Below are 22,425 nucleotides of genomic sequence, written 5' to 3'. Positions count from 1 at the left end.
TATGAGTATAGAGAAACGACATCTATACCCAAGATCTGTTATGATTTCAAGCAACGGTTGGTACTTAGAGTGCTTATCTTGGAAAGCCTGGTCCATGTAGAGGTCGAAAACACAACCCACCTCCAAAATCAGAACCTCTCTGTGTCTGGGGTCAACAAAAACAATATCTGGTGTGTTTGGGATGCCAGCAAAGACATCGTAAGCACAATCAAACCAATCCGGGTAACACTCTGGAATGTTTATGCATTGCTGCACTAGATGGCAAACATTTTCTAACTGCATCGGACACTAAGTCGACAATGCGGTCGTGGCGAGCAATGTATAGGTTTTTATAAGCACTGCAGCCGTTTGTTATGTGTGCGATGGATTCTAGATGTTGTTCAGAATCATGATGGTTAATACAGAGTGGGCTATGGATGTCGGGATACCAGATTGAAAGATTGTACTACACACACACACACACACACACACACACACACACACACACACACACACACACACACACACAACCCTGGCACTCACGCACCAACACACATGAATGGATGGGGCGGCAGTGGCTCAGGGGTAGAGAAACCGTCATTAGAACACGGAGGGTTCCTGAAAGTTTCCCAGTTTGATCCCGGGCTCCCCCAGAGTTAAGCCCTTTGCACACAGGACAGTTGCGTTTTTTCGTTCACTGCATGAATAAAATGGATTTGGTGTGCAATGCTGTGCGGAATCGGCACTGCGGATCCCAAAAGGAGTCATAAAAGGTGAGTTTTTTACCACATGCGACAAGACGCACAAATCGAACTGGGTTCGATAGAGAAAAAACGCACGGCCGCAGCCACTCGTCGCACGGCTAATTCGGATCCGGTGTGCATGAGGTCGTAGAGAATCATTGTTTTCTTTTAAAAAAATGAAATTGTCCGTTTTATCCGTGCGGATAAACGCGCCTCTGTGCAAAGGGCTTTAGTGTGGAAGAGTCCTTGAGCAAGACTCTGAACCCCTAGTTGCTCCCGATGAGCAGGTTGGTGCCTTGCATGGTTTCCTCTGCCATCGATGAATGAATGTGTGTGTGAATGGGTGAATGTAATGCACAATCTATGTAAAGCGCCTTGTTAACAACAATTAACAAGTATTGCCATCAAAATGTACTTAAAGTACCAAAAATAAAAGTACTCATTATGCAGAAAGTCCCATTTCAAGTTTTCAAATGTATAACAATCTTTTGAAAATAGCAGATCTACAAGCTCGTAATGCGTCACATCGCGGCACATTGTTAATGTATGTATTAAGATGTAGTGGAGTAGAAGTAAAAGTAGCCTACTGGAAATTGGAAATTACTCAAGTAAAGTACAAATACCTCAAACTTTTCCTTAAGTACATTATTTAAGTAAAAGTACTTAGTTACTTTACACCACTGCACACACACACACACCGTATAATGCACAACAGGGACCACCGACCTTGAGGGTGTCATGCTCATCTGATATGAGGTGTGCAGTTGCCAGCGCCCCCAGGGCTCTCTATGAGATAACACTGTATCATGGTCTTCCTTCTTCTCTTGGGGTTAAAGCCACCCAGCATGATAACTGTGCAACACCCCCCCGTGTGTCATAAACAAGCAACAGACATAACTCACATACAGTACATTTATGGGGCCTTAATGCCTTCTTAACGCATTTAGAACGGGTACACATTATGGTGTATCATTCTTTTATGCTATAACTATTGAAAAATAGCAGATATACAAGCGCGGCACCGAGTGCTGCGCTGCAAGCTTGTAGATCTGATATTTTTGAAAAAATCGTGAAAATTTGAATTTTGACCCGATTCTATGAGTGTCTTTTGAATCCTTCTAAGATTTTTTGAAAACCCTATGTTTCTATGTCAGCAATCTGGCTATAGCCATCGTCAAAGAAAAGGTCCTTTTCACTTATAGCTGGAGCTCAGTTAGTCTGTTCTTGAGAGACTACTATGTCAGTGGTTCTCAAACCTTTTCATGTGAAGGACCCCCAAAATTATATTTATTTGGCCACGGACACCCATCTCAAAATATTTAGTTCCAGGGACCACCCAGAAGCAAAATTTGAGTTACAAACGTTCGCTTTGAAAATACATATATTCAAAGATTTGCACACATTTTCACGACTTTTTCAAAAATAGCAGATCTACAAGCTCGCAGTGCGGCACTCGGTGCCGCGCTGTGAGCTTGTAGATCTGCTATTTTTCACTGGTTAAAGCATTCAATAATTCTAGACCTAAATGGGTTAATAATGACTTCATGCCAAAATATAAACAGCTGTGAAAATGGTTTACGAGCGCCGTATGGGGTTCGTCGTGTTATGCTGTTTATTATAGCACACGCTAGTGTAATGTGGGTGATATTGCTATTCCTAGACTGAAATACTCCCCCTCTACCACCGACTTGGCCCAACAAACAACAGGGGAAGACCCATGAAACACAAATGTTTGCGGGTTGTTCAAGGGGGCCTGTTTATTGTGGACGGATACTGAAAAAGATGGTTGGTTACACTCTCCTATAGTGAAACTTCTCGCCAGTTACAGGCACACATACAGTAGACATCAAAGGGTGCTTATTATTATTTATTGTAAGTCGCTTTGGATTAAAAGCTTCTGCTTAATTCCTGAACTGTAACTGTAAACTGTAACTTGAGCCCCTGCCCTTTTATCCATCTGTAAAAAGTGCCCTCTCCAGACCATGAATGCAGTTTTTACTATGGTGAAAGAAATGCAAATGCCCCCTCTTTCCATGCCATACCTGAAGGCAGCATTCAAGAGAATTGCCATGTCCAAACTCTCCTGAACTTGAATGCAGCATCTTGTGTTGAAACAATTGCCCTCTCTGTGTAGAAGTCCATGCCGCTACGCCACATCTCCAGTATTGACTTGATAATGCTTAGTTTAATGTGGTATATCAAGCATCGAAAATAGCCGACGTCCAAGCTCACAACGCGTCACAGCACGACGTGTTCTGAGCTTGGAGGTCTGCTATTTCCGATATTTTCACCAAAGGCCCTTTTAGAAATGTCTCCCCCTGCCTCTCTAGCATTCTCTGCAAGTCCCTGCTTTCTCGTTGTCAGGTTAAAAGAGGTGGCTGCGGTTCTCGACCGAGGTTCTCTGTGACAAATGATTAAACAAAGACAAACTTTGCTACTTTTGAACTGGATCCTTTTCAGGTGGTGGAATGGCTCAGATGTATTCATATTTCAGCTCACTATAGATCACCCGATACCTTTGAGCAGAAGGTTTGTGGTTCACGCTCAAGTGCAGTCTGCCGGCCATGTGACCGGGCTTCGGTTACACCTGCATTAATAGCCACGTTTCCTGTCTTTCAGCAACAGCCATCCTCTTACACGCTGAGCCGTAGCAGATACGGTATATTAACCCATTTAGAACGGGTACACAGTATTGTATATCATTATTTTATGCTTTAACTATTGAAAAATAGCAGCTATACAAGCTCACAGCGCGGCACCGAGTGCCGCCCTTCGAGCTTGTAGATCTGCTATTTTTGAAAAATCGTGAAAATTAGATTCAACAAGTGTCTTTTGAATCCTTCTAAGACTTTTTGAAAAAACTATGTTTCTATGTCAGCAATCTGGCCAGCCAGCGTCAAAGAAAAGGTCCTTTTCACTTAACTGGAGCTCAGTTAGTCTGTTATTGAGAGACTACTGTGTCAGTGGTTCTCAAACCTTTTCATGTGAAGGACCCCCAAGATGATATGTATTTGGCCATGGACCCCCATCTCAAAATAATTTGTTCCTGGGACCCCCCACCAGAAGCAAATTTTGAGTTACAGATGTTCGCTTAAAAAATACATATTCAACGATTTGCACACATTTTCACGACTTTTCAAAAATAGTAGATCTACAAGCTCGCAGCACACGCTGTGAGCGTGTATATCTGCTATTTTTCAATAGCTAACGTTACTTGGGCCCCTCCACCTTGGGCCCTAGTAACTCAGTCCCCCCCCCTTGTGACGCCCCTGGCGGTAGTAGCAGATATATTAAGCAGAAGCTAAACATACCTGGCAGGGTGTGATGAATTCAATCATTTATTGTAACTTTTATTTACCCAGAGAAGATTTGCTGCGCATAATACCGTGTGTTAGACACCATCTATCATGGTGTTGTTGAGGTTTATGAGTGCTCAGTCATAAAGCTTTCTCCCACTGTTGTATCTTTGCATGCAAAAGTGGAACTGGCTTTCATCTGTGTCCATACAAAGACTATGCCACATTGGTGTGTTATCATTTCAAAGTCCATTCTTGGCTTTCATTTCTCCTTGTTTGCGCTGCTACAGAGCACATACAGTAATCCCAAAAATGGGATGGAATAATAAGCTGTTGTTTTTGACGGGACTTGTTTTTTGCAGTCCGTTCCCATTATAAGGTCTAAATTGAAATGGGCCATGTCTCCTACTACAGCCTAGAATTATCTTGCAGAGAAAGTTAAGAGCTGGTCTCAAGGATTTCAAATACCTGTTAAGCTCACTCGTTTCATATCGCATTACTGTATGTGGGTCCAAAGAAGGCAAAATCCTTTGTTCTGTGTCTGTGTGTGTGTGTGTGTGTGTGTGTGTGTGTGTGTGTGTGTGTGTGTGTGTGTGTGCGCGCGCGCGCGCGCGTGCGTGCGTGCGTGTGTGTGTGTGTGTGGTGGAAGCCTTTCTCACTCACCAGGGAGGGGACACTAGGCTACAAGAAGATACAGCTAGAAGGGTTCTGCTTAAAGGACAACTTTAGTTTTTTACAACAAGGGTTCATATTTTAGATTGTAATTAAAGAATATAAAAGATGAGTGTAAAGATTATTTCATTTACTTCTTTCTATTGTTTTCGAGATTCTTATTTCAGTGTTTGGGGGCATGCGTACAAGTGGCTAAATATGTCATTTTACACAGAATAAGCCCAATCCCAAGAAACAACACAACCTTTCATGGTTCGATGTGATTCATGGGGGCTAGAAGTGTTACAGTAAATTACAATAAAGAAACTGCTGGCTTATTGTGTCTAAAAAGACATATTTAGTCACTTGTACGCATGCCCCCATGCGTATGCATGCCCCACATTTTAGCACGGTAAACGCAATAAAACAATAGAACGAAGCAAATGAAAACATTTTAACGCTCACTTTTTCTTTTCTCTAATTACAATCTAAAATATGAACCCTTGTTGTAAAAAACTAAAGTTGTCCTTTAATGCGAAACGGACTGAGGCCAAACAACATTGGCGTGGACTTCCATTGCAGGGAAAGTTGGCCCGTGTTGATTCCGCTGATCATTCTGTTTCACATTCAATCTACAAAAATGCTGCTATAGGGGAGGATGTTTTAAAATGTACCATCAAAGCAAGACCGCAAGTATTACCAACTAAGTACAATCTGTCAACCTGGTATCCCGACATCCATAGCCCACTCCGTATTAACCATCATGATTCTGAACAACATCTAGAATCCATCGCACACATAACAAACGGTTGCAGTGCATATGAAAACCTATACATTGCTCACCACGACCGCATTGTCGACTTAGTGTCCGATGCAGTTAGAAAATGTTTGCCATCTAGTGCAGCAATGCATAAACATTCCAGAGTGTTACCCGGATTGGTTTGATTGTGTTTACGATGTCTTTGCTGGCATCCCAAACACACCAGATATTGTTTTTGTTGACCCCAGACACAGAGAGGTTCTGATTTTGGAGGTGGGTTGTGCTTTCGAGACAAGCACTCTAAGTACCAACCGTTGCTTGAAATCATAACAGATCTTGTGTGTGTGTGTGCGTGCGTGCGTGCGTGCGCGTGCGTGCGTGCGTGTTTTGACAACTGAATCGTATCTTATCTTACCCTTTCTTATCTTAATTTGATATTTTATCTCAAAGAGTAATGAGCTGTGGTCATGATTTACGTATGCCAAACACATCCCTTTTTTCAGTATCAATCATCTTGACTGATAGTTTACCTACAGTACATCCTTTTGTGGGCAAACAAAAGCCCTTTCTCTGTCTCTCGTTCTTTATATTGTATAAAATAAACAATGGCTACAAGGAAGGTATTCATATGAAGCCAGACGGAGAGCCAAACTGCACCAGCGTAGAGATAGTACTGTATGCTGTACTCAGGTGCGTCACACCAAATTCTGGGCCCTGGGTGCAAGGATTCACTGCGGGCCCCCCATGAATGTTAACTATTCAAAAATAGCAGATATACAAGCTCACAGTGCGGCACCGAGTGCCGCGCTGCGAGCTTGTAGATCTGCTATTTTTGAAATCTTTTGAAAGAAATGTGTGCAAGAAACCTATGTTTCCATGTCAGTGGTGCTCACACTTTTTCATGTCAAGGACCCCCAAAATGACATGTATTTGGCCACGGACCCCCCCCATCTCAAAATATTTAGTTCCGGGGACCCCCCAAATGCAAAATTTGAGTTACAAATGTTCACTTAAAAAATGCATATATTCAAAGATTTGCCCACATTTTCAAAAATAGCAGATCTACAAGCTTGCAGCGCGGCACTCGGTGCCGCGCTGTGAGCTTGTATATCTGCTATTTTTCAATAGCTAAAGTTACTAGGGCCCGTCCACCTTGGGCCCTAGTAACTCAGTCCCACTTTCCTCCCCCTTGTGACGCCCCTGGCTGTACTCTCTGTTGTGGGACTCAGATGAAAGAAAACCATCACATTCTTCTTCAGATGCAGTGTTTTCCGTAACTAATTTGAAGAGTTCGTTTCGTCACAGGACCGACCACAAAGGAAACAAACCCCCGGGGCCTTTTGTGTTATTCTTTTAGCAATCTTTGTAAACCGTAACCTCTGTACAATCTGATACAGTCAATCAAGAAAAAGTTTAAAGAGACCGTCCAACTTGTGAGCAGCGGCTGTGCATTGTGAAGGAAATATATATCGTCGTTGTCGGGTGGAAACCTTGAATGTCCAAAACCGTTTGTTTTGTATTTATGGTTTTTAAAATGATTTGAACTAGTGAAAACAGCCGATCTACAAGCACACAACGCCTCGCGGTGCGAGGCGTTGTGTGCTTGTAGACCTGCTGTTTTCACTACTTTTGTGCGACGGCCTTGTATGATGAAGCAGGGCTTTACTTTGCGAAACACTTTGAAACTTGGAGATACGAGGTTTCTGCCCGACAGTGACGATAGTCTGATGGAGAGATTTACACATACGTAAACTCAGGATACAAGAAGAACCGTTCCAAGGGAATTGGGAGAGAATGGACTGAATTTATAACCCAACAGAATGACACCACGAATGATTAGTAAAAAAAAAGAAATAAGCTATTTAACTTGTTATTTAAAATGTGTGACAGCAAGTATCACAAGTTCAATGGTCAGTATCTTTAAAACTATACTGCTATCACTTTAAGATACCTGTTATCCTCTAATAGTTACCATATCTTTCTTTTCCTTTTTTGTATTTTTGAGCCATCCATCATTTTACCGGAGTATCTGTCACTTTTTACAGATGGTGGATGTCTTATCTGTGCAGCTTAAAGCTTTGTATGTCTTCTTGGCAGTAGGTATATCATGACAACACACGGCTCAATTATGGCTTGAGGGCTATGATGACAAGTAGCCAAATAAATCATAAAGTATGGAATTTTCATGAGTGGAAACTCCTTTTATAAAAATATACTGCCAATCAATTATATGAGCAAATATAACTCATCTCACCATCTTTGGCTCAGCTTCAACAGCGCAAACCACATTGTGCCCCAATGTTGCTTTTAATGCAAGTGGTTATGTACACTTGAGTATATATTGTATGTATTGCACCATGCGTGACAACCCCATGACCCTGTACAACTATGTGGATATTGAGTATATGGTTGAGACAGAGGCTGAACAGCCAAAAGGCACGCACATCCGAAGACATCTAAGCTGGGTCTAGGACTAAAAACAGGATAAGAATAAGAAAAAAATGTCGTTGCACACTGCTGCGTTTTTTTCCCCCCGGACGAATATAGGAGCGAATTTCGGAGCATGTAAATAAAGAAATCATCCTCACGTTATGTCAATCACGTTTGCACACTGCCACCCGTTTCCTATTTATTTTCGGACCACTGGCTCTCTCTGTCTCTCTCTCCTTGCCCTGAAAAACTCATTTTGCAACGAAAAAACGCAGCATTGTACAACCAGCTTAAACTATATATTTGGGAGCAGTAAATTGGAGTGTGGACAATTTTTGCCAACATAATGTATTTTTATTTATTAAAAAGAGTGACTGTCTGATACTCGAATGGCACTACAGTATATCGTCACTGTCCGGCGGAAACCTCGTATCTCCAAGATACGCAAAAGCAAAGCCCTGCTTCATCATACAAGGCCGTCGCACAAAAGTAGTGAAAACAGAAGCTCTACAAGCACACAACGCCTCACGATGCGAGGCGTTGTGTGCTTGTAGATCAGCTGTTTTCACTAGTTTAAATCATTTTTAAAGTGATAAATGCAAAACGAACGGTTTTGGACATACAGGGTTTTCACCCAACAACGACGATATATTGAACAGAACAGCATACTGCAGAGTTGAGGGCTGTGGTGTGATACATACTTGTAGGTGAGGTCGGTCTTGCTCCAGCGGCCTCCGTAGAGGACGAAGCGCCTTTGCCTGTGCTTCCCTTTGTAATGGACCTCCTTCTGGGTCGGGAAGTCTGGGACGCCGCAGCGCGGCCGGTTCCACGTCATCTCGCTGGCGTTGGCCGGCAGGCCCACCTCCTTCACCAGGTCCTGGGCGTGAGCAACCCTTCCTCGCTTCTTAAGGTCGTGGAACTTCTCGGACATGTGGACCAAGCCCTTCAAAACACAGGCGTTTATGATCAACACTCATCATATCAGAGAGACAGTAGATGATTTTAACAGACACGAGACAACATATCAAGTTATAGTTGTGATGTTAAAGGACAACCTTTGTTTTTGGTTCATATTTAGTGGCCAAGCCACAAAGTGGCTGAGGCCACTCATTGATATTGGTGTTTCTATTATTATTATTAGTATTATTCCGCCACTTTTTCTGTCCTGGCTTGACTGTGCAATCACTTTTTACGAAACTTGGCAATATGGTAGAGGACTATGCCAAATGGAAAAAACACGAAGCTCGCAACAATTGGCCAAGGGGTGGCACTGTAGGAAGCCTTTGAAAGTGCAAACTTACAGGTATAGCTCATGCTCTGTTTGACATACAGCCATCAAAGCGGTATACACATATGCATCTCCTCATGCCGAACAACTTTGCCAACTTTTGACCTCTGATCTTTAGATCTCCCACCATTTGAATTATATGAAAAACAGTTCAAATCTATCTCCTCCTGGGATTTCCGCGTCACATGCACAAAACTTTTTTTACATGAACTGAATGAATGCAAATTATTCTTCTGCCTCTAAAACATACATTCAAAGTCACATGTTCATGACATTTGGCAAAGATGTAGAGGGTTAGTCCAAATATCACTTAAACCAATCTTATTCAAATTGGCCAAAGGGGGGCGCTATGCAAAGCGTTTGAAAATTCAAACTTTAAACAGGCATGCCTTGTTTGGCTTTAAGACATGCAACTTGCTTACACGTGTGCCTTGACTCAAGAGGAACACATCTGTGTCATTGTCAATAAGCTCCGCCCTTAGATTTTCCGCCATTTTGTACAGTTTGTAAAACACTTTCCCGTTTTTATCCTGGGATTTTTGAGGAATTTGCATGAAACGTTCTCAATATTTGAAAATATTTCCAAAATATTCAGTTTATTTTAAAGATGGGGTGCCATCATTTGTTTCCCCCCTAAAACATGATAATCGGATATTATGGTTAGGAGGAAGATTTTCTAAAAAGATACAGAAAGAGTACAGAAAGAGTTAAATTATGTTTTTATGTGGCCACAAAAAAAAAAAAAAAAATTAAAAAAAATAAAGTCGGTTCATTCGGTATATGGGATGTCTCGGTTCGGGACAGGGCCATTCGGTTCGGATTACCGGTTCGGTTCAGTATTGTTGCACCCCTAGTTACAATCTAAATTATGAACCTCAACCCTTGTAAAAATAAAAATAAAAGTTGCCCTTTAAGCACATATAGTTAGTTAGTTGGTCAATAGGGTAACTACGGAGATATGGCTGAGACTTTATCAGTCAGCATCTTTCCACTCTGTCTGGGTCAGTTGGTCATTCACATCCTGTCAACACTTATCAACTGCATAGTACAGGGTTCCCCAATTAGTTTTCCCCAAGGGCCGAATTATGTCTAGGCCTCTAGGGTACCAAGCCGAGGGCCACAGCATTGAATATATGTCTAGGGTACCAAGCTGAGGGCCACAACATTGCAGGGGGCGACGGCGGCGATCCTGCTACTCCAGCGACAGTTCAGATATCGTCGTTGTCGGGTGAAAATCTTGTATGTCCAAAACCGTTTGTTTTGAATTTATAATTTTTGAATGATTTAAACTAGTGAAAACAGCCGATCTACAAGCACACAATGCCTCGCGCCGCGGGCGCGAGGCGTTGTGTGCTTGTAGATCGGCTGTTTTCACTACTTTTGTGCGACGGCCTTGTATGATTTGCGAAAGAACGTACAAATTTGGAGATACAAGGTTTCCAGCCGACAACGATGATATACTAGTGTTGTTACTGCTCTTATACCACCATTATTACTGGGGTTGGTGGGGGCCAGACAGTAGCCCCCCGCGGGCCGCAAATGGCCCGCGGGCCGCCTATTGGGGAACCCTGGCATAGTATAATGTGAGACTGGCATTTGGGGCAAGAGAAAGGGGGAAAAAACATGTTATTCTTTAATTCTGAACTGAGGCAAACAACTCAGTAAAAAGGTTTGGATCACATAGTTTTTCATCCTATTCATTGAGAGATTTACATGGTCATAGAAACACTTGTAATCAGGTCAATGAGCCATATTTCCTCTGTCGTAAAGTGGGCAGGCACGTGCACACATAGACATCAAAGGGGGCTTGAGCCCCTGCCCTTTTACCCGTCTGTAAAAAGTGCCCTCTCCAGACCATGCATGAGTGCAGTTTTTTACTATGGTAAAAGAAACGCAAATGCCCCTCTTTCCATGCCATACTTGAAGGCATCATTCAAGAGCATTGCCTTGTCCAAACTCTCCTGAACTTGAATGCAGCATCATACGTTGAAAGAATTGCCCTCTCCGTGTAGAAACCCATGCCGTTACGCCACATCTCCAGTATTGCCTTTTTTATGCTTAAAGGGGAAGACCACCCATTTTCAACATTGAAATATGTCATTAATATACCTTAGAGGAGTTGTGTGGAAATAGAAAAAAAGTTCCCCCCCTTCTGTGTTGCCTAGAACTGGAGGATTGATTTTGGGGTTTGTATTGTAAAGTACAATGTGTGATGTCATCAAGTTGTACTTTACAATACAACCCCCAAAATCAATCCTCCAGTTTTAGGCAACACAGAAGGGGGGGAACTTTTTTTTTCTATTTCCACACAACTCCTCTAGGGTATATTAATGACACCGTTCAATATTGAAAATGGGTGGTCTTCCCCTTTAAGTTTAGTGTGGTATCAAGTACTGAAAATAGCCGACCTCCAAGCTCACAACGCGTCGCAGCGCGACGCGTTGTGAGCTTGGAGGTCGGCTATTTTCTATTATTTTCACCAAAAGGCCCTTTTAGAAATGTCAGCCCCTGCCTCTCTAACATTCTCTGCACGTCCCTGAAAGTGGGTCCCAAAAGACTACCACTATCACCCTTATCCCTCTACCTATTAGAGTAAATATCCCCCTGCCAATACGAGAGGAAATGGCTTTGCTTATTACATCAGGAGAAAATTACAGAGGATGGCTCTCTCCTGACCGCATAGTGTTTCACCAGCGTCTCGTGTGGCACCAACCAAAGCTCCCGAATTACCAGCTCAAAGTTTTTTTACAGTTCTGGTGAGCTTTGGGGCTGTTCCTTAAAATGACTAAATTACATGCATATCCTCTTCTACTGCTGAACATGCCCCATGGGCATGCTCAGCCGTGATGGTGACCCCCAAAATAAACATATTTGAACTGCATGGGGACCCCCACCCTGACAAGCACTTGGAATTGTAGGTATTACATATAATGTACTCTGTTCCACAGATGAATATTGTGAAAATAGCAGATCACAACGCTCACAACGCTCACAACGCCTCGCGTTGCGAGGCGTTGTGAGCATGTGGGTCGGCTATTTTCACAATGTTCGCCTCTTGCTTACTTAATATTTGACAGTTTGGCCAGTTTGGTATTAAAACGGTCTTGAAAATCCTTAAATTGTCACTTTATAAATGTGCAGATACCCTGTGTGACACTTAGGCCTATGTAAGTTTGTTTACCGTTGAGTGAGACATTTTTTTTACATTAAGCTAATCATCTGGAGACCCCACAAAATAATTCGGGTACCCCACTTGGGGTCCGGACCCCAAGTTTGAGAACCACTGGGTTGTTGGGGTGGAGGCATTGTCCCACATGTAAAAATGTGGTTGGATTAATTCTTCCCGGGTAGGGATGGAAATCGGCCAATATCAAAAATCGGCAGGTATGATATAAAACCGGCCGAATCGGTGACCGGCAGGTCACTGACATAAATACCAGTTTTATGCCAATTGTGTCTATGGCACTGCACAGCATGATGCTCTGGTCCTGTGACTAAAGTAAACATTAGCAAGTAGCAGCCAGTCAGTCTACTTAGTGGCGGCCTACAGAATACAGATGGTGCTGATTACCTTTGCAATGTAAGGATATATTCCATAATCCTGTGTCAAAGTCGTCTCCAAAAAGAAGGGGAAAAAAACATGCGTCACCTGCTTTCCTCCTGCCTAGTCCAGACGGTCATATTAGACTGGATATTGTCTGTGATTTTGGATATTGTACTATTGTGATTGATTTGGCATTAGTGTTCCTATAGCTTATTAGTACTCAAATTGAAGTATGTCTTGTAGGCCTACTTGGCCTGAAAAAAGGGGTATTGGAGCAACCCTACTTTCTAGTTCTTAGCTAAAGAAATCGGTATTGGAAAACTCGGTTTTGGCAGGTCAGACCTTCATAAAACCGGGGGATCGGTATCGGCCAAGAATTTTGCAATCGGTCCATCTCTATTCCTGGGTAAGTTTTTTTTTTTATTATGTTCTGAATCTGAAGTGACCCCATCACTGTCCCTTGTTGCTGTGTGGGGGCTACACTGCTGTGCAGTTACCGGCCACAGAGAGAACAATACCCAGCAGGGTTCGTGGAATGTGCTCCATTCCACGGTCTGACCACAGAAGTAAAGGGGCTTTGCAGTGAGTGATGGACCTTGATCGAGGGAGAGACGCACGCCTCTCTGAGCCATCCCCCCCCCCCCCCCCCCCCACCCCCTTCCACCAACCCCTAGCCGCCATCTCCATTAGAGTGGCTCCACCGTTCTTATTGCCTTTTACGTTTCACTTAGTTTGAAAGATACCTTGACATTTTGGAATTTCAGCTTTTTTTTTTTTTTTTTTTCAACGGGTCGCATTAACGAAAAGAGGTTTTCACGTTTGTCTGCAAGTTTTCCCTGAAATGGATAGTAAACTTGTCCCTTAACACTGAGATTCAGGCTTTGCACTGACCATCAATTCAGAATGCAATACAGCCAACTAATCGTCACTGTTGGGCAGAAACCTTGTATCTCCAAGTTTCAAATTTGTAAATCTTTTCGCAAAGTGAAGCACTGCTTCATCACACAAGGCCGTCGCACAAAAGTAGTGAAAACAGCTGATCTACAAGCACACAACGCCTCACACCGCGAGGCGCTGTGTGCTTGTAGATCGGCTGTTTTCACTAGTTTAAACATTTTTCAAAAAATAAATGCAAAACAAACGGTTTTGGACATACAGGGTTTTCACCCGACAACGACGTAATGCAACATTACTCCTATATCAAAGCTGTTCCTTAATTTTATGTGACTGTTGACTGTTGACAAACAGGGAGTCAGGGACTGCCCCCGCCTGCCCCCGCCATTTTGGTCAAAACCTTAAAAAGTCACAACACGAAAGACACAACCCATGTTGAGCTTGTAGATTAGCCTATTTTTGAATATCCTGAACTTCTGAAGTATAAACGAGGGATTACAGTAAGTGGTTAAATGAAGGGGCGGATATGGCTAAATGAGTCTCTCGGTTTTGATGTTGGAAGAAAAACAACTGGCTAAAATTGGCACGTCAACGTAGTCCTTTCAGGTGGGTTTCGACTGTGGTTTTCCAACAGACCGATCTCAATCAGTAAGCGGAGAGGAGTATTTGGCTTTCATGGTTGTAAAACACGGCTAATTCCAAGCAGTAGGTGCATGTGGCCTCCCCTGTCCTTTCAACAGGGGCGTCACAAGGGGTAGGAAAGTGGGACTGAGTTACTGGGGCCCAAGGTGGAGGGGCCCTAATAACTTTATCTATTGAAAAATAGCAGATATACAAGCTCACAGCGCGGCACCGAGTGCCGCGCTGCAAGCTTGTAGATCTGCTATTTTTTTTGAAAAGTCGTGAAAATGTGCGGAAATCTTTGAATATATGTATTTTTTAAACGAACATTTGTAACTCAAGTTTTGCTTCTGGGGGGTCCCTGGAACTAGATATTTTGAGATCCATGAGGTCCATGGCCAAATACATATCATCTTGGGGGTCCTTGACATAGGTTTCTTGCACACATTTTCACGCGTTTTCAAAAATAGCAGATATACAGCTGTGAGCTTGTATATCTGCTATTTTTCAATAGTTAACATTCATGGGGGGCCCGCAGTGAATCCTTGTACCCAGGGCCCATAATTTGGTGTGACGCCCCTGTCCTTTCAAAGGCAGAGATGAAAAGATTGCGCGGTCAAACCAAATAACCCCCCGACTCAAGTGTCAAATGGACCATTTGGCCTGTCTGACCTCCTCGTGGGTTGAGTGAAAACACAGCCCAGTCTCCAAGAGACCCGACAGGCTTGGATCAAAGTTCAAGGTTACACCCAAGCCCAAGTTCATTATCGAGAAACTTGGTCAATACATGATAATAACAACGTGTAGCACTATTGATAGTACAGGGTTGTCGTTGTGTGTTTCTGACAAACTAGGGTTTTATTCCAGGTAGACATACAAAAAAAGGGCAGGAAGAAATTTCATTTGATTTATTTACAGTGTAAAAACAATACAAAAAACAGTACAAAAAATATAAAAAGAAAGGTGCCAGGAGCAGCCCTAAGGGCTTACTACCCATGTAAAACACAATACAATACAAATGGAACATTATTTGATAACAACAGACATATAGCATTTTTACAAAATTACAGGATTGCAGTATAAAAATCTCAAGCATGTTTGAATAACCTGATTATCCATAACAGATACAAGTCATACAGGAGGTAGGTAGATGTGGTCTAAATGGAAACAGGCACAATAGCAAAAATAACAGTGCTTGATACGCAATACATCAACAACTGAATAAAGAAATGAATGAACAGCATACTGTTAACTATAGCTAATATTACTATAAGCAAATAATAATACTAGCAAGTGAATGCATATTAAACGTGAACATTTCTCTTTCTTTTCAAAATCTTTTTATTCCGTTTTTAGACAAAGCCCAGGGGCGAGTATACTTCAACAATCCCCAGGACAGTTGTAAGACACAATCTCAAAACGTAGAATAATCACACACACAAAAAAAGCATTAAAATAATCAGAGCAGGTAACATTCTAAGAGGTCCATTCGTTTGTGAATCTATGGGAGCTGCCATATTGTGGAACACAATGTAAAGCCATACTTAACAACTCACACGACTGAATTGTATTTGTGTATATAACAAAACATTACAGAAATCAATATACAAATCAATATTACCATCGTCCTTGCAGGTGGGCTTTCAGCATGCCTACAAGGGCCTGTACTTGTTTCAAATATTTTTTATTGTCAAGCACCGCATAAAAATATACATTTTCAAATCAGACATTAAACAGTGCTTCCTTATTTTTTAAACAGAAATACATACACACACCAAAAAAAGAAAATACATTACAGTGAAAGAGAACAAATATTCCTAAATGTACATTTCTCATAATTGTTTACAACCAAGGCTGCTTTGCAAAACCAAAAGTGTACATTCAAAATCAATCGATTTCCTTCGAGGCGAATTGGTAGAGGCCGCCCGTATCTTCTGTCCAGTGCCTGTGCCGGTCTTCCTTTGTGAAGTCGGGGAATGTCGGACCCTAAACATTGTGGTATGCGTGGAAGGGGACATAACCTGGAGCATCAGGTCGAAGCGTGGACTCTGGAAGAGGGTTGGACTTAGGGAGGGAAGTGGGGTCAGATGGTGGTAGTTGGGAATGGTGTATCTGGGCTTGTGTCCACTTGGTGTTGGTATAACTGATGGGCTTGCACATCTCTTTCTGGAGCAGATTGGCCAATGATCCATTGGTCGGCGGTTAAAATCCCGGCTCCTCCTGTCTACATGTCGAAGTGTCCCTGGGCAAGACACTGAACCCCTAGTTGCTCCCGGTGAGCAGGTTGGTGCCTTGCATGGTTTCCACCGCCATCGGTGTATGAATGTGTGTGTGGATGGGTGAATGTAATGCACATTGTAAAGCGCAAGTGAGATGGAGCTCATGATGGCTCAGCTGTACCCTCCCCACTGTTTTCAGAGAAGGAGCCCGAGGTGACAAGTACCGGGATGACCCTCTGGAGGAGGACCTTAACAGGACTTTGCTCGAGGAGCTCTGTCTGGCATCTTGCTGTCTCACTTTGTAGTCTAGGAGTCTCAACGATCTGCTGCATGAGGCTACTGGGTTGACTTGGCTGAGCTTGGTCGTGCGTCGATGGTGCATGGCTGCTTGATGGACTTAGGTCTCATCTGGGTGAAGGTAGGGGTGACCTGGTTCCAGAATTGACATCAAAGTCTCTAGCTAGATGTGCTGCACCGGCGGTAGGACTGTTCTCTGTGGTTTGAATGGTAACGAGTAACTGTATTAAGTCTCACATGAGGTCAAGTCGTGGGATATTGGCGATCTCGTGGGATGCTGAAGAAGATTCTATGTTACATTGTGTATGCCACCAACACTACCAGGGTGATGGTAACAATTCCCAGGCTAGCTCAATGATTCTAGCATGGTGGGGTCTGGGGTGGGTTAAGCTAGCTGGCTTTTAACCAAACAGATTCGGCCACGAATCGGCGGCGGAAGTACCGTATCGACCAGCATCGACAGAAAACTGGAACAAGCCCAAAAGAAGCGACCGTTTTTACTACTTTAGCCCTATTACATCAGCTTTTTATTTTAATAATCTTGAAAGCAAGACCCAAATAATCAACTACACTAAGGAAAATAAACATTAACAAAAGCAACCCGCAAATGAATATTTACAAGCTACTTTACAAGAAGACCTAAAGTCGCTTATAATGAGCAGACCTGGTAACAGACTGGCAGACGGTGATCAATGCAAAAACAATGTTATTTCTGCCGACTAGTGCTTAGTTTGTGCCACTAAATGCCACCGACTGCCAGTCTGCCAGGAGTTGTAAAGAGTTTCTTGTAGACTGTTTGGTGTGAAGACACCTTTAGAGGACTGCTAAGGTTGTGGTTGTCCATCATCTGTTGGTATGGAAACCTGAACATAAAAGACAAAAAACACCTTGGAAGAATAGTGAGAACGGCTTCAAAGATAGCTGGAGTAAACTTCAGTAGCCTGGATCACGTCTTCCAAAGACAGATGCTAAAGAAAGCCAAGTCCATTCGTATGGACAGCTCTCATCCTCTCAGCTCTGAGTACAAGCTGCTTCCTTCTGGCCTTCGCCTGGAGTGTGCAGTGGCCACAACAAACAGGCATAAGTTCTCCTTTGTGCCTGCTTCAATACAGGCTTTAAATGCTGATATGAGGAGGAGGTAATCTGTTGCTTTGGGAGACCTAATTTAAGTTTCTAAAGTATGAAATGATGCAAATTTCAATATATGGCCTATTGGCCTATGATTGCTGCTTTTTCTTTTTTGTTTTCTTTACTTCTGGCTGAGATCTTGAACTGCTACCCTGTTTTTATTGCTCTATGTGTCCTATGTGTTTTTATGTGTCCTTTGTGACAAATGTATGCTTTTATATATTGCTGCAACCAAATCGCCCTTCGGGAACAAACAATAAATGAACCTGAACTTGAACTTGGACTCCATGCCCTGCCCTGAGTACCTCAATGAGCAGATCATGCTAAATGCATGACAGAGTCAGAGGTTTGTTTCCCATTGGGACCGCACGCACTAAAACATATCATATGCTCCTCTGGTTAAAAATGCATACCATATTTTTTAAATGATTTGCTCATCGGAAATGTCGATGGAAAATGTAAAGACCTTTAGACGTTCTATCAAGGCCAGCGGTTCGTTTTGGCAGAGACGAGGCTTTTTACAGTCAACAGTCACGCAGATGTGGAGAGCTTTGTGGCAAATGCTTGATGTAATGCTCATGTAATTTCAGCGCAGACAATGGAAATCCTGTTTAGGAGACTGTATCACAATGTTTCAGAAAGTCCCCGGAGAGAATAAGCCCATCACAATTTGCTGAGTGCGCAAGAAGTGACGAGAGTCAGTGATGAGATACTAACCTCAACAGCCAGACTCAGCCTGAAGGCCTTGTAGGATGCTTTATCATTATGTGCACATGAGGATAGAGGGGGTGGTGGGGGAGGGGGTCTCTTACATGTATGGACACATCTAGCTTCTGGTTATGTTGATGACAAGATCTGTGAACCACAGTGGAGGGGATCTGACTGTGGTATTCACAAAGCGCAGGTTAACATGCCTGTACACGGCGCGTCTGAAAAGTGTCTCTGTTTTAACAACAAGCTTTGCGTTCGCAATTGAGCATTATTTCAGCGACGTATTTCTGTAAAAGGTGCAGTACACTCTTTTTAAAAAAAGCGAGCAACTTTGTGCCAAAAGAAATGCTTGTGCTTCAGAAAACAGGTCATGTTTGCAGCGTGTTGTCATATAGCAACAGCAGCAGAACTGCTGACTTGCTGATTCCTAAAAGGATCTCCTTAATGTAGCTTGCCAAGAAAAGGGGTAACCGAGGGACACTGGGGCACTAGAGTAGATTTTCCATTAAGATTGGGTCTGAATGTCTAAATAACACAAATAAATATACATGCACTCAGTTCAGGACAGTAGGAAATAGGTCTTAAGTGATTGTTTACGTGAGGAGACAGATATACAGTCTTGATTTGAAGGGCGTGTTTATGCTGATAAAACAAGGACAAAGGGGCTGCTTCCTTGAAGAGGATTTACAGTTGCAGATACGGGGGAGACTTCCTTTGGAAGAGGATTCACCGTAGCAGATATGGGGATGATGATGTAGATGCTTTTCTATCTATCTGCTTCCTTATCCTCCCAATCCGATACATCAGCAAGAAAATCTGAAACAGCAGGCAGTGCATGTTAGGTGATACAAACTCCCAGCCCGGGGTGTGAACGTCTTATCATTCCTGACACCAAAATCTCCTCTGCTGAGTCCTTATAGGTTTCCTCTATATCTCTTAAGCCTGCACATCATAGCTTAGTTCAGGGGTCTTCAACAGGGGGTCCGGGACCCCTAGGGGGTCCTCAGAGTTACTACAGGGGGTCCTGCAGATCTTTGTGTGATAGAAACTTTTTTTTCTCCTTTTTTATATTAACCACTTGAACCCTTGTGTCCTTATTCTGAGAACTTTAGCCAAAACTAGCAGATCTACAAGCTCACAACGCCTCGCGGGAAGCCCACAACGCCTCGCGCTGCAAGGCGTATTGAGCTTGTAGATCGGCTATTTTTGGCAAAGAGGTTTGGTGTAGAGGGGAAAAAGAGCAGACTAAGTACAGAGTGAAAGGTCAAGTTTCGGTTCAAGTGGTTAAATATCTGAAAAAACAAATTGACATGAATCCAAAATACACTGATGATTGTGCTGTCAAACGATGAAACTATATGGAATCTGTGAAAAGGTTGTGGGGTCTGCTTCATATCTCTCGGGCAACTAAGGGGCCCTTGGCCTGAAAACGTTGAAGAACCCTGGCTTAGTTGTTAAACAACCTGCCCCAAACTGCACACACAGTCATGGATAATAATCTTTACTTCCTATCTGTGGAGCATGGAATACTGACAGTGATGCTCCGCGCTCCCCTTGCATGACCTGGCCACATCAATGGGGATTCACATCAAGGCAAAAGGCCCCTCCTCCTCCAACTAACAAACTAAAAGCTTCTGATTAATTTCTAGAGGGAGGCGCACATGTGCCTTTTAACTACAGACCCTACAAGTGTCTTTCATTGGGGGTAGTTAGTCAGCGCAATGCAGCTGTGACCTAGTTCTGCTCGATGGGAAACCAAAGTGTTCTCTGATGTCACCTGGGGTCTCACGCTTAACTTTGACCCATAGTTTTTGCCCAAAGACATGGACAAGATGGAGCAAAAACAGGAAGGATAGCCGAGGCACTCGGGTTTTGTTGACAGTGGGGATATCTAAACATTTAGACGCGGGGTTCGCTCCATTTTTTCCCGGAGAGAGAAAGCAGTATGTTTTGTGTATCCTGCTGCCCCGAATGCCACAGACCGAGAGACTTGTCCGAGCTTGTATAATCACTGGCGCTTTTGTCAACAATGGGGAACAAATTGACGAAACTAAAGATTAGGGTTTCCAGTCAAATGAGCGAGAGACATAACAAGGTTGTCAACACAGGTGCAAAACATTTCTGATAATGTGCGGGGTGGATACGCATAGCTTTTCACGCATTCCACTTGATTTTGTTACAATTCTCTCAGCTAAAATCACACTATTGACAAAAAGCGAGGTTTACCCCGCCACAATAACCTTAATCCACTCTGTCAACAACTGGTGTGTAAACCTATGGAGTTATGCAAAGGAATACCACAATAATAGTAGGCTATACACAGAAGAAACTTGAAGTTGTTCATACATAAATACAGACACACATACGTACACTTACACACAATTCACAGTTAGTAGTAGCCTACACATATCCACTCTGTAAACAACTAGTGTGTAAACCTATGGAGTTATGCAAAGGAATACCACATTAGTATACACAGAAGAAAATTTAAGTTGTTCATACATAAATACACAGACACACATAAGTACACTTACACACAGTACACAGTTAGTAGTAGCCTACACATAGAGTGCTTCCATATGTCCATAGGCTACATAGGCCAAATGCAATAAAGCTGCAAAACAAAGTATGATCTTGATAAGTGAAATCTCAATGTGTTAATGTGTGATGTCTGCAACTGCTGCCAACAGCCAGCATGCCGGCTTCCATCGCCACAAAGTCTATGGAGGTCCCCTCCTCATCTTTTTATGGTGTTGTTGACAAAATGCCTTTAAGACCTGTTATTACTGCTTCCTGGCCGGCAGACACGGGAACCCAACAGTGGCGTCAGTTCAGAAAAAGCTAAGGTATGGCAACATGACTGGTGTAAGACACCAGTCATGTTGCCATACCTTAGCAACAGGCACAATGAAAAGTACTGTTTATTATTTCCCCCTGTAGCCAAGGTATGGCAGCTGCCATAGCTTGCCATACCCAATTGACGCCTCTGGAACCCAACAACCCATGCATGTCTTTTCCTACAGCAGTGGTAATCACACCGGTTGGAGGTTTTGCTAAGGATCATAGTGTCATCATATCAGACATGAAGTTTTTGCTGTCAAGACATGACTACTCATGAGTGCTGAGCATGCAAAAGGAAAAAGAGGTTGATGACAGTAATTTATTCAAAGGAACACATGCCAGCAGCACAGCCAGGTCCACCAACTATGGTCCATAACTCCATCCATATACAGTTTTGTAAAGCGTAATTACAGTGACAGGTCAGCGCCTCGTTGTCGTTGTAAAATACCCATTTTCGTAATTATAATATCATAACAAGTGCCATAGGACAGGTCCGACGCCGACTCCTGATGACTTCCAAATTGCATTGCAAGCATGGGTACCGTGCACGTTTGCAGGGACACAATGCACAGGAAGGTGCAAAGCGACCGTGCTGAAGCAGCAGAACAATATCATCCCAGTGGCACTGCACAAGTTGCACAACCATTCATAACTCTTTATAATAACGCAAACAATAAAGTTCACGCATGCATGCAACTTTTCCACGATAAACATGTCGGACCAACGACAACAGAAAATGCAAAAAATAAGTTAACATAACATTTGCTTTTTACTCGAGTTGGGTGTTATTTTCTTTCTTTTTTTCCCCCTCCTCTTTATTAACTTTACGAGAAAATAGCTGCAAATTGTGCAAAAAAAAATCCCCGAATAAAGCATTTTTCTTTTTCCACTCACCGGTGCAACTTTGTACCTGCTGCTGCCGGCTGATCCTCCACGGACGGGCAAACAATGCATGCTTGGAAAGCAATGCAGCGTGAAGTAGACGCAGGACACGAGCAGAGAAGTCCGCATCATCAACATCAT

At 42.9% G+C, this 22,425-nt stretch overlaps 1 protein-coding gene across 1 annotated transcript in view; it reads right to left on the bottom strand.

Moving 5' to 3' along the window:
• The window catches only part of mmp11a (matrix metallopeptidase 11a), a gene marked incomplete at its 5' end in the record, with an annotated part of 32,477 nt that extends 10,052 nt beyond the window's left edge, over window positions 1-22,425 (bottom strand). The window contains 2 exons of the mRNA XM_080739611.1: window positions 8,561-8,790; window positions 22,297-22,425. Coding sequence (XP_080595737.1) covers window positions 8,561-8,790; window positions 22,297-22,425 — 359 coding nt within the window. The remainder of the gene's footprint in view (window positions 1-8,560; window positions 8,791-22,296) is intronic.

Source organism: Nannobrachium achirus, assembly GCF_963921795.1.
Source record: "Nannobrachium achirus genome assembly, chromosome: 12".
In the NCBI taxonomy this organism is placed as follows: domain Eukaryota; kingdom Metazoa; phylum Chordata; class Actinopteri; order Myctophiformes; family Myctophidae; genus Nannobrachium; species Nannobrachium achirus.
This window is presented reverse-complemented; position numbering and strand designations above follow the sequence as displayed.